Source organism: Pipistrellus kuhlii, unplaced genomic scaffold, assembly GCF_014108245.1.
Source record: "Pipistrellus kuhlii isolate mPipKuh1 unplaced genomic scaffold, mPipKuh1.p scaffold_m20_p_14, whole genome shotgun sequence".
NCBI lineage: Eukaryota > Metazoa > Chordata > Mammalia > Chiroptera > Vespertilionidae > Pipistrellus > Pipistrellus kuhlii.
In genome coordinates, this window is record NW_023425449.1 from 16,587,500 (window position 1) to 16,601,658 (window position 14,159).

General features: G+C 32.6%; 1 protein-coding gene across 1 annotated transcript in view; it reads right to left on the bottom strand.

Annotated features, from left to right (window-relative positions):
* The window catches only part of CSMD3 (CUB and Sushi multiple domains 3), a 779,390-nt gene that overhangs the window by 98,526 nt on the left and 666,705 nt on the right, over positions 1 to 14,159 (bottom strand). Inside the window, exon 39 of the mRNA XM_036436812.2 lies at positions 1,257 to 1,375. Coding sequence (XP_036292705.1) covers positions 1,257 to 1,375 — 119 coding nt within the window. The remainder of the gene's footprint in view (positions 1 to 1,256; positions 1,376 to 14,159) is intronic.

Consider the following 14,159-nt stretch of genomic DNA (forward strand, 5'->3'; position numbering starts at 1 on the left):
ATTGACTTCAGAGAGGATGGGTGAGGGAGAGAGAGAGAGAAACATCAATGATGAAAGAGAATCATTGATCGGCTGCCTTCTGCACGCCCCACACTGGGGATCATGTCAGCAACCCAGGCATATATGCCCTTGCCAGGAATCAAACTGTGACCTCTTGGTTCACAGGCTGATGTTCAACTACTGAGCAACCGAGGCCGGGTTCAGTATAGCTTTTAAAAGTTAGATTGAACCTAATATAGTGAAAGAATATTATGGAAACAAGGTTAAATACATACTGTCACTTTTATAGATTTTAACTTTTACTGTAAATCTTAGTATATCATTTGCAATAATTATATATACTTTTGATGAAATTTTTTTAAAAAAGGTCCAGATAGAAAAATTAAGACTCCATATCATATTAGAATTGTATTTTATATTTTTTATCAAAACATTTCACTACAATGATTACACTAGTATAATGGCCATATATAGTGGTTTATAATAGCTGTACAATTCAAGATAAGATTAAATAATGATAAGAATTCTTTCATAAAGATATTAAAACAGGTGTTGAGGTATATTAAATTTTAAATTAATATATAATATCCAGATACACCTGATTGCCTTTCTGAGACTAATTGTGACACAATCATAAAGACTATAAATTATTAATTTTTAATTTAACTTCCTCTTAGAAATTTATTTACTTAATATATGAAATAGTTTGTGCTTCTTTTCTTTTAATTTTTTAATAAGCCTATTCTTTAGGGAGATTTTTATGAGACCATAATTTTGGGACCCTTCAGAAATATATAACAAAGGATCAATATAAATACCCCCAAAAAATCTGAATATACATTGCCAATCCACTTCTTTAGGAAAATATACTTGTGGTTGATTTTTTTACTAATTTGGGGAATTTATTGTTATGGAAATTTCATTTAATGATTTAAGTAAAACCTCATTTTTATTTTCACATTCTAAAATCCAGGAGCTCAGTTGTGACATCCCATGTGAATAGCGAAAACTGAATAATTAATTTTGACTCAAAATTCATTTTTCATTAGCTGCAATTAAAACACATTTATTTCATTTCAACAAATTTCTCTCACACACACATGTTTTATTGAAAAATTCAATGCCGTCTGACTTCAGGCTAAGGATTCTCGAGATCAATATAGTTTTAAAACTTGGAGATAGTAATATAATTGGTTCGTTAAAATATCCCAAAAAAGATAATTAAAATAAAAACTATGCTCTCAAAATAAACTTACCTGCAAAGAATAGCCTTGATCACACTGAAATGACACCACATCACCAACCATGTATCTGTCTCCAACTTTAATTCCATTGCTGGGAGTCTGTGGTTCAGGACAGGAGTCCAAACCAATCGCTAAGAATATTTAATAATAATAATAATAATAGTAATAAGTAACTTTCAAATAACAACTGCTAAAATCTATGCATATTAAATTATTAAAGTTGAATATCTGGGTCATTAAAACCACTTTTAAAGTGTGGCAATAAGAATATTACACGAACAAGATTTAACTGCAATATGTGAAGAGCAATGACTTTGGAACGCCCGATAACTTTTGAATTTTTATGCTGCTAAACATTAAGCAGTTCTGTGATTATACTTAAATTCTCTTTTAACTCCCAGCCAAAAATCTCTTCTACTGTAAAACAAAAGTAAAAGTTCATAGAATTAAACCCCACAATAAATAATAATAATTTACTGTGAAAACAAAATTAAATTGTAGTTGCAAAATGTTTTTAGTAAAATGACTAAAAATCATTTACAATTTCATTAATATCAGCTGGAAAATTCCATTCTTCCTTCATAAAGAATGGAATTTTTAATTCATGAGGTATATTTTAATATGTTCATTTCATGTAAAAAAAATTTAAATATAATTACAAGTAAGACTTTTTCTCCAAATATAATCAGAAAGAAGAAAAACAAGCATCTTATTGAGACCTGAAAAGTATTGTGCAATGCATGAAATTAGTTATTTCAGAGAGGAAGATAATGATATAATTCAAAACACTTCCATTATTCTTACATTGATAATTTACTTTTCAACATAAATGAATAAAAGCATACAAAATACAAATGATTTTCTTAAACAATTCATTTCAAGACTTAAAGAAAATCATTGTTTGATTTTCTTATGGCCAAAACATTTTTTAAAACATTGAATGTATTACATATTATTAAAATACTAGAGATCTGGTGCATGAAAATTGTGTACTTAGTGGCATCCCTTAGCCAGGTCTGCACACTCTCACAGTATAGGAGTCCTTGGGGGATGTCTGACTGACAGCTTAGGCCTGCTCCCCGCCAGGAGTTGGACATCCTTAGCTTTGCTGTGGAGGTGGGAGAGGCTCCAGCCATCACTGCCTCATTCACCAGCCTTGAGCTCTGCTCAGGGCTTCTGGCTGAGCAGTGCTCCTCCTGTGGGAGTGCACTGACCACCAGGGGGCAGCTCCTGCATTGAGTGTCTGCCCTCTGGTGGTTAGTGCACCTTCTAGTGACTGATTGTTCCTCCATTCAGTTGATTTACATATTAGCCTTTTAATATATAGGATGTTTATCTTTAATAAAGCAAATGTTTATTATTTACTTTTAATTTACAGTTTTAAGCAGTCACCCCTCCGAAATTATCCTATTTAATAAAAGCCTAATATGCAAATCAACCAAACGGGAGAACAACCGGTGGAACGACTGGTCATTATGATGTGCATTGACCACCAGGGGGCAGATGCTCAATGCAGGAGCTGACCCCAGCCCAAAGGTCCCAGGCCAGCCAAGGCAGGTGCCAGCGTGAGTCCCCCAATCACCCTGATGGTCACCTCACAGATCAGCCCTGATAGCCAGCCAGGCCAAGGGACCCTTCTTGCACTGGGCCTCTCGTATATGAGTGTGTATGTGTATGTGTGTGTGTTTGTGTGTATGTATGTATTCAATTAATAAAAAATACATAAAACATAAGTCCTAATTTATGACAATATCTCATATATTACTTCACTCCTTGACCATGCTGTTTCCTTCTGATAGATCCTCTCAGAGCACCAACTTCTACATTTCCTTTGTGGCACTTTATATAAATGAATAAATGCTTATATAAATAGTTGTTTAATATTGATCTCTACTCTCAGAATGGGAGCTTTGTATGGGCAGCTCAAAGCACAGCATCTTAAGGATGCACTCAATAAGCTTTGGCTGTATGTATGGATGAATAATATAAAAAATGAAAGTGATTTTTATTTTTAATAAATAAAATTATTTTAATTATTTCTTAATAGGTACAAATTTTGATTTCTGCAAATGGAAGCTACTTTCTCTGCCTAATAATAGATGAAATGAATAGCTAATAGTAATGCCTACTTAGGTGACATTTAAAGGTAGAAAACAGCATAACAGCAGTAATTTGGTGCAGTTATGATTAGATCAGAAAGTAAGGCAGTAAAGAGGAGGAACAAATTATTCATTTGGAAATGCATTTGAGATAGTCCTGAAAGAAATTAGGAGAATCTGTGGAATATAAGTCCAGTAACTGGTGCCTCAATTAGCTAGGTCTCTATACATATATCATGTTCCATATTTCTTGATTTTTTTTTTATAATCTTGCATTTATGAATGTAGGGAAGATGTGACCATTAAATTGTGACCTATTTACATTTTTAAGGGTTAAAGCTTCACCTCCCCAACTATAATTTAAGATCCAAGAAGAGACAAGGTCTGCCTCACAATTGTTTTATATCTTATTTAATTCTTGAGACTTATACATTATATTCTTCTGATTTCATAGAGCCCTTTTTCAGGAATTACTGGATACAAAAAATAAACTGTGTTATCATATAAGCATGCATGCCTTGTTTTACCTTCCTTTGCTTTCTGCGAGTCCTAAACAGCACATTTATTAATCTTCACCAGACTTAGTACATTACATGCTCATTTCTTTTCCTTTCTGTCAAGTTCTCCATTCATTGTCATATACACAGAAAGTTATTAATAACTACAAGTGTCAATATCCTCTTTTGGGAGGAGAAAAAATAAAATTGTGACACAGAGATGCCATAGATATTGAGATTCTTTTTTTTAAATCAATGTTATTACATAAAATATATATAGTGAAATATTTATGAAAGAACTTTAACTTAAAAAAAAAATGATATGGGCCCAACCAATGTGGTTCAGTGGTTAAGTGTCGGCCTATGAACCAGGTCACAGTTGGATTCCTGGTCAGGACACATGCCTGGGTTGCAGGGTCGATCCCCAGTAGGGGGTATACAGAAGGCAGCCAATCAATGATTATCTCTCATTACTGATTATCTCTCTCTCCCTCTCTGAAACAGTAAAAATATATGTATTCTGAAAAGTGATACAAATTCTTATTAACTTATGTTATAATAATTTTGTAAGTTAAAATTCTTATAAATATATAATTACAAAGAAAAATGACAAAAAGAAAATATGCCAACTATTAGCAGTGGTTATTTTGATTATGAGATTTTTAGTGATTTGTATGTCCTTCCTTATATTTTCTTGCATTTTCAACATTTTTATAAATGAACATAAGTTATTTTTGTAAGTAATGAAATCACTTATCTATTGAATAAATTAGTACTATCAGAGATTTAGGGAGTACAAAACAAATTCCCTTCTATTTTTCTAGAAATAATTGAGTCGAACCAGCTAATCTGTTGAATAAGATTATTTCAGGGAAATAAGGTGATGAGGTAAACAGATAAGCAGGAGAAGTCATATATTAATGGCTTCTCATTTCTTTGCATCCGTTTTTTATGTGTACTAAAAAAATAAAATAGAATCATTTGAAAGTCATGTAGTTCATATTTTATAGACACTTTTTACTTATACAAATAAACCTCTGACTATTAAATAATAATTTTAAAATGTCTTCTTTAACAGTTTTTACTTCTTTATAAATAATAAAACCAATAGGTTATTATTTGTGAAAATCAACAAAAAATAATATTTGTAAAAATGTTGGAAAGTATTTTCCCTTGCTTATCCAAGGGAATCAAAATAGTCCTTTTTAGCTTCATAAGTGAGATGTAAAAGTATGCCCTTTGCAATCAAACATACTCTGACTGAATTTTTTAATGAGATTTGGATCAATTAGTCTGCAATTGTAGTCCCAAACAACCAGAAACAAATCCAGGAACAAATAAATCCATATAAAAAATTGCAGTTATGTCTGCTGTTGAATCACTGCGGGCAATTACCCCAACTGAAGTATTGAAACCGCAGTTCATATTTCTAACATTTATTTATAACTAAATATGCTTTTCAATTCTGTTTACAAGGCAATCAATCTAGACTCTAAAGTGTTGTTATTCATATCATTTATATCGGATAATTCTGATTACATTATTACATATATATTACTTCTTTGTATTTCACAATGATTTTAAGGAATCTTTAATGCATGAAGGGAGGAAGTCAGGAATAAGAAAGCTTAATTATTGCTAAGATTCCCAGTAACGTTGTTTGTAAAAGAAAAAACTCCTTCACAAATTTTACATGACAACCCATGTAGACATTTATTGAAAAGGAAGACCAAAAACAGTGGATTTGCATTCATGTGAGAAAGAAATCGGAACTGAATTGTCTCTTTGCACAAGAGGTTGTGTTCAGTGAAAGTGAAGAGCTCGTTATTCTAAATATCATATTGCATATCTTCAATTTAAAAACTGTCCCTAAATAATGGATATGAAAGAAAGAACTATTATTCCTATGTTTTTACTACATCTGAGGGAATTTTAATGTACTAGAATTAGCATTTGGCATCCCACATTTATCATCGTAAGACAGTTTGAAACTCACACAGAAGTCAGTGACAAAGTGTGAATTCAGTAAGAGCTAGTCTAATTTGAGAATGAAGAAAACTGCAATAGTACGCATGCAGACTTATTTATGGTAAAAAGTACCTTGGAATTACTTAGTCAATCTATTAAACAAATACATATTTTGTAGCATGTAACTTGACTGTGGATTTTTTTTTTAGGATGAACAATTCTGACAATAATCTCAACAGGGAACAGTGATTTAGGAACATGTGCAGACTTTGCTCATACTTATCTTGATCCTCAACGCTTTCTTACTTTACCTCTGCTTACCTTCTCTGACATTTAACTTAGCATTACTAAGAATAACTAATTGGAAATTTAGTAATAGATACTACTTGGGAAATTCTAGCCTACAAAGAAACGCTAAATTAAATGATAAAATGTTCAATGGAATCTGACATGCAGGTTCCATTCATTCATTAAATCAGCCATTACTGAGCATCTATTGTATACTCTGCATCTAGATGCTGGGAGTGTTTAAATTAGCAATTTAACCGTGCTCTTAAGGAACCCTTTTTGGAACTACAGAGGGGTTAGTTTAAAATATGATTACAGTGTAGTGGAATAATCACAATAAATAAAGGTTTTCCTTTATTTAAATAATAATTTCATAGGAAATAACCTAACTGAGCACTAAAAATGATCTGTTTCACCAATTCATGACAATAAGGGAGAAGGTATATATGATGCATTTGCAGACAAAATGGCATGAAGTTTTGAGAGATTTTTCCTTCTTTTATTTAATATAAACAAGAGAAGTGTTTTCCCCACAAACACATGTAGAAATTGGGGAAAGGTGGCAAGAAACAAAGCTGATAAAGGCAGGCAGGATATAGACTGTAAACAGTTATAGAACCTTAACTAACGTAGCAAACTGTATTTTCCTCCTGTTTAGTAATGGAGGGAAAATTCAGAGTTATTAAGAACATAACCTCTGTGTGCATTTTGGTAAAGCTGAGAGTCCTTATGACTTTTATTATATTTAGTTTCAAATTCTAGTCCTAGAAAAAAGTTTCTCTCCCTCTCTCTTTCTCGTTTTCTTTATCTCTCTCTCCCTCCCTCAGAGACTTAGCTGTTTCTGCTTCCTTCTCTTTCTTCTCTCTTGCTCTAACTCTAAAAATCCATAAAATATCTTTAAGGGGGGAAAAAAGTTTTTGGTAGCTTATGTCAGCACCAAAAATATTGGCAATGTTATTATTATTATTATTTTATTTTATTTCCTAGTATAGAAAATAAAATAAAATAATAATAATAATATCGCCAATATTTTTCCTCTGCAATTCTTGTTTCTAGTGCTTGCCTCTGCCAACGCCTGATGGATAAAGTCCTTCTGTTCTGTAACACTGTCTCTACTATGTTTCCCCAATCTAGAAACTTAGACTAAAACCATCTCTAACTTAATAGCATAAAGAGGTGAAAAGTCAATGAGATGATCATGAAATAAATTTTAATTAACAGAAAAGAGGAAACAAACTATAATATAACCATAATGTCCTCATAGGGTTAATGAGGGAAATGCATTTAATATAAAGCTCAATTATACTTATTTGTATGTAAATTTTGAGTTAGTGGCAAGTGAAATTAGACATGACGATTATTAATAATTTAATTTGGACAGGAGGTGTTTCTATAATTAGTATTTTATGTGATGATTTGTATAAACTAGTTAAAACAAAATAATTAGTTTAAGAACATATAATTAATTTTAAAATCACTATTTTTCTCAGATAATTATCTAATTAGCCCAAGGGAGGAAACCATTTTTAGTGATTATAAAAGTAAACTCATTAAGTCCTAATGTGTTATCACTTAAGCACATTGCTTAAGGATGGGGAGCAGTAAAGTAACTATTGCACTGAATTGCATCTTTCATTATTTATAAGCTAGAGTTCAATGGTACGTTTCTGGATGTTTACTATTTTATGACTAGCTTTGTGCTTTGGTGTATTCAGGTCCTCCAACTATTGCATGGGATAAAAAGATGTTTCCTAGACTACCTGAAATTTCCCAGGACTTATAACAAACTTACTAGTGGCAGATATCAGGAGTGCTCTCAGGTGTGGGAGGAGAGAAAAATGTATTCATTATGGTAATGTAACCACATAGAAATTGTTTCTTTAACGTGACCTTTTCTCCTTTCTGCCCATGCAGTCCACTCTATCCTTAATCAGCAAGCCCTTAGGACACTGGATTCTGGTTAGCATCAAAGTGTCTTAAAGACAAAGCCTCAAGTCTGTTGATAACAGTTGTGTTTCAGCCCCAGGCCAATGCAAACAGAATGGCCCTAGGAACCACACCCCTCAAGAACCAGACAGAACAATGCCATGGCTGAATCAGAGGTCCCACCCTGGCCCCAACCAATCAGTAGAACCCACAAACCTAACTCATTCCCAGGAAGCCCTGGGAGCCATGTCTTCGAGCAAAAGCTCACCTATGACTCTGGGCATGGCACTATTCCCTTAAAAATACATTTACTTTCTGGGCTGCAAACTCCTGTTTGCATTGGATTGGGTTTTAATATTTATAGGTAAATGGACCTCTGTAGTCTGGTAAGGTTAACATGTGCCTTTGACTTTCTCAGAGTCTATGAAGTACCCCTAAATTTATAAACACCATTAATGCATGGAGTTTCCCCTTTTAAAACATGTATGTTTTATAATTTCAGTACCAAGAAACATCCCTGTTAATAATTGATTTATAGATATTCCACTTATTTATTTATGCATTCATTGGTTGGTTCTTGTATGTGCCCTGACCGGAGATTGATCCTGTAACCTTTGTGTATAGGGATGATGCTCTAACTAACTTTGCTACCCAGCCAAGCCTAGTCATCTTCAAGATAGCTATTGTATAATCCACAATTATCTGAGAAGTGCTGACTTAAATACACAATACTTACAGTGTTTACACTGTAATTCTGCAAGTATTTCTTTGCATGTTCTTATTCGCAATTAAGTCTGAAGGTTTTCAGGACTAGATCTTAACACAAGTTTGTAGTACTGACACCTAGCAAATATAATTCGAATTTAGTAGGTACTCAATGAATATTTAATGGCTAAACAACTGGGTTTGTTCTTATATTTGGGAAGCAATATTGAAATGTAAAATTAAGGGAGGAAATGAAGTGTTGCCTTTCTTTACTAGGTAACAATGGAAATATTAATGAGACCAAGGCATGTGAAGAATAGACTGTCCAGAAGGAACATCAGATTTGTATGATAAAAACAATAATAACAACAATAATAATAATTATAGTAGTAGTCAGGCATTCCCAAGTTAAAGTGTTATGATCTCAAATTCAAAGAGAAAAAGAACACCATATGCAGATATTTGTCAGCACTTACTTTTTAAGTAAATAAAAAGCAAGTCATATCTATATAGTACCCATGCCATCAGATAATCTTGTTTTTTGTTTCCTCTCTTCCACCCTCCCCTAAAACCTCATGAGTGTGTAGAAATATCAGATGGGGAAAATACTCCCTGGAAGGATGGAAGGAATTTTGCCAAATTTCCCTTTCCCAAGAGAGAAGAACACTTGTCATGTTTCTTGAAACCTTTATCTTTAAAATACTCCTTTAGGGATATAGAAAGAGTTTACCTTCTTGATTCAAAACAAATTAAGAAATCTGTCCTTTTTATAGCAAACCTTAATGTCTTATGCATCTGTTGCTGGTATTCATAGTGTGATTATGAGACCACTGTTAGCCTGTTATGATTCCTTCCCTATATTACCCAGCAGACAGAACTTTTATCTTAGATACTTTTATCAAAGATGTGCAGTGAAATAGGTGTATTCTCAATGGAGAAAAGTTAATATAACTACCTTGTTCAGAACACACATAATTATGTTTTCCACTTTTACTAAACCTAAAATCATTTTTTTTCTTTTAGTCTTTTATATTCATTAGAAAAGTACAATTTTCTCTTGTAAAGGTTATTGCATTTTCATTTTTTTCAGACTGTCATACTGGGGACATCTGATTTAATAAAGAAGTTCTTTAACATTTTTATTTTTAGGTCTAGTTATTATAACCAGTCTCCACCAGTGAACAGATTCTTGCATTAACACAAAATTGATGTTTCTCCACCAAGGGAAATTACTATTTTGAAACATGACAGAAATTAAGTTGCCCTTTTCACAAGCAAGACGGATTGCTGAGTGCATTCTCTGGAGTTCCTTGAAGCAGTGTCCTCCAGCGTGCACAGTGACCAGACAGCCTTTGAGCTTGTCCTGCTGGTCACTGCGCCCACATTACCGCTTTTCTACACAGCATTTGTACCACCAAATGCATCCTAGCAGCTTTTCAATCTGTTATTAGCAAAGCAGCCAAAAATACTGCTAGAGCTTGTTCCATAAATTTGTCCTTAAAGACCAGAGCAGAAGTTATTAGTTATTTGAATTTGTAAAGCTGTATTTCAAATCTCCCCCCACCTCCCCTTTCACTTAATATTTTGCAATTACTATGTTAATGTCAATGTTAACTAGATAATAGATGTGAAAACATGAAGGATAATGCAAAAACTTTTAAATTAATTAAAAGAACATTAGGCAGCCTCTGTCACTGATTTCACTACTGTCCACTGTATCATTTTCTTTACTCTCTTCTCTTTCCCAGGCTTCTGTCCTACTTGCTCCACTTTTTCCATCCTCTGTAACTCTCTCATATGTTTCTCCATACACCTTCATTTTTTAATTTATAATTCCCATTTTGATTAAATTCACTCGCTTTGTTTTTTAAAAAAGCACATGCAACTGGAGCATTTTTAGGTGACAATATCACTAAGTGTGACTATTTAGTAAGCATTTACTTAAATTCTCCAAAAAGGAGGGTCTTTTTATACCTGGAGAATACTTTTGCTTCTTTAAGTTATGATTTGATACAAAAAATATTTTAATATAACTCAACAGGATTTTTGTAATACTGGCATTTTAAAAATTATATTTACTTTGCTCTAGGACAGTGGTTCTCAACCTTTCTAAATGCCGCGAGCCTTTAATACAGTTCCTCATGTTGTGGTGACCCTCAACCATAAAATTATTTTTGTCGTTACTTCATAACTATAATTTTGCTACTGTTACGAATCATAATATAAATATCTTCCAATGGTTTTAGGCTACCCTGCTAGCGGTTCTCAATCTGTGGGTTGCAAGCTATGAACCACGTGGTCAAACTTGATTCCCTGACAGGGCACACGCCCGGGTTGCGGGTTCAATCCTCAGGAGGGGCTGTAAAGGAGGCAGCTGACCAATGATTTTTTCATCATTGATGTTTCTCTCCCTCTCCCTCTCCCTTACTCTCCCTCAAACAACTAACAATGTATTTTTAAAAATTGTGAGATCTAAAAATCCAGTAATCATTGCTTTTCCTTAAGAGGAGCAGTCAAGTTCTAAGTTCTTTGTAAATTTGTATCTACTATTTGTTGATAAGGATATGGCTCCATTTCATTTAATATAGTTAAGAGTTAAAAAAAAAAACAATTTGAAAATATTAAAAATCATTGAATAACTTATCCTATTAAATTTTAATGATCTTATATTATCTATCTTATACAAAAAAGGACCTTTGGGCATTTAAGAAAACATTTTATAAATGCAAAAGTCATATATAAGGGACTTAAAAAACTTGCTATAATTTCTTTATAATTATAATTACTTAATGGTCTATATTATGAATAAGTGTTGAAACATTTGCTGTTTTCATATTATGTTTTCATATAACAAACTACAATAAAGTTAAATTTCTGGTTAAGGCATCTTATCCCTTTCAGGAGTCATTATACCTTTAGAAGCATTAGTTCCTTGTGCTGCCTCAAACCTTAGTTCAGCCCCGCTGAACTAGTTGCAATTCTCCTAATATGCCATATATCATAGCAGTGTTTAAGCCTGCAGTATTCGTGTTAAAAGTATCTACTGCTGTCTAAGTGCAAAACTCCTCTCTGTTTGTTAAGACTCAGCCAAATTGTCACCTACTATTTGAAATATTTCCTGAACTTCATAAATGGAACTGATTACTATCGCTTTTGTACACTCTATTATAAATCCCTCTATTCCTGCATGCAGTGCACTGTATTATTGCTTTATCTCTCTGTCTATTCTATGCTATGATCTCATAAAAAAAAGATACTGTGACATATTTATCTTTGCTTTTCCCATGCTGAGCATAGTAACTGACATGTAGTAGGTATTTCAAAAAAAATTATTGGCTGAATGAAGAATAAATCTCTTATTTATAATCTATTAACATTACAATGATGCATTTGTTGTATCTGAGATTAGCAATAGCTGAAAAGTGAACTTCAAAATAAAACTAAAAGTATTGTCAAAAATTAATTTAGCCCAGCCAGGTGTGGCTCAGTGGTTGAGCGTCAACCCAGGAACCAACAGGTCACCGGTTTGATTCCTGGTCAGGGCATATGGCCAGGTTGCGGGCTCGATCCCCAGTGGGGGCATGCAGGAGGCAACCAATCAATGATTCTCTCTCATCATTGATGTTTCTATCTTTCTCTCCCTCTCCCTTTCTCTCTAAAATCAATAAAAATATATTTAAAAATTTAATTTTGTACATGCCTATCAGTGTAGCCTCTGTTTTTCCCTATAGTGAGTTTCTTTTCTCTCAGAATTTTCATTAGAGGTAATGATGTTACAGTGATGGATAAAGTGATGTTGAGAAAATAATAATCAGTTCCTTCAGGAAGCAGAAGCTGACAGAATTATAAAAATATATACAGAAAAAGGTGCTAAATACCTTTATGAACACCAATATCAGTGTAGGCATACTGATGGCAATAATATATTCCAATATTAAATATTTTTTATCTTATATTTCTTGATGTTGTATCACTCACTCATTATTCAGTCAACCAATATGTTTTGAATACTAATAAGATTCAGGAACTGGGCTCAGTGCAAGAGATAAAGAATATCCTAAATGGACATGATCCTGTACTAATGGCAGAGGGAGACAGAAAGCTCCAAATTATCCAATAATCACCCAATTAGACTTGTAATCATTTTATGGAGCAAACTACAAATTCATATATGTATTTAACTTAGATGCATAAGATTTCTTTTGTATCTAAAAAAGACAAATTCTTAAAAACACGTAATTACAATAAAAAACAACAGCATACAAACCCAAAAGTCAAAGTAAAATTGCCTCTGTTGACAGATAATATGATGTTATATACAAAAAATCATAATGACTCCACTCCCCCAAAATATCTGACTAATAAACAAATTTAATAAAGTTGCAGGATATAAAATCAACATACATAAATTAGTTGCATTGATTGCTATACACTAAATACAAAACATATTTGAAAAAGAAAAAAAATTCCATTTACAATAACATAAAAAACAATAAAATAATTGAAGAAATTTAAGTATGAAGGTAAAAGATCTACACACTGAAAATTATAAAAGTCTAATAAAGTAAATTATATAAATATAAATAAATAAAAAGATATTTGATATTCATGGATCAGGTTGATAAAATGTCCATACTACCCAATGCTACCTATTGATTCAATGCAAACCCTATCAAAATTCCAATGACATATTTCACATAAATACAAAACAATATTAAAATTCAATTAGAACCACAAAAGAACCCAAATACCCCAAAACAATACTAAATAACAAACAAATAAAAATTGGAAATATCATTCTTTCTGATTTCTAACCAAATAAGAAAGGCTATAATAATCAATACAGTATGGTACTGGCATAAAAAAGAACACCTAAACCAAAAGTTAGTCTCTTCAATACATGGTGTGGAAATTGGATAATCATATGCAGAAGAATAAAATTGGTCCCCTATCTTACACCACTTTAAAAAATTAATTGGAGATGGATTAAAAACTTAAATATAATATAATACCTGATATATAAAAGTTTTAGAAGAAAAAACATAGGGGGAAAGCTTCTTAACATTGGTTTTGATTTTTTTATTATGACACCAAAAACACAAGCAATAAGAACAAATAAATAGAGCTACATAAAAATCAATACAACCAAAAAACTTCTGCACAGCACAAGTAACAACATAATCAAAAGGCAACCTGTGTAACTGGCAAACATCTGCAATGTATCTATCTGAGAAGGAGTTAATATCCATCCACTCTCTCCTCCATAAGTGGACTGAGGTGACCTCTGAAAACGGTTTTCTATACACCTACCCAGAAAACCCTACAAAATAATACAAATCAAGAGTTTCAGATATTCTGTGCACTTTAAGAACGCTTGTGACACTGCCTGGGCCATATGGGTATGCATATCTGAAAAGCCACCAAGTATCTGA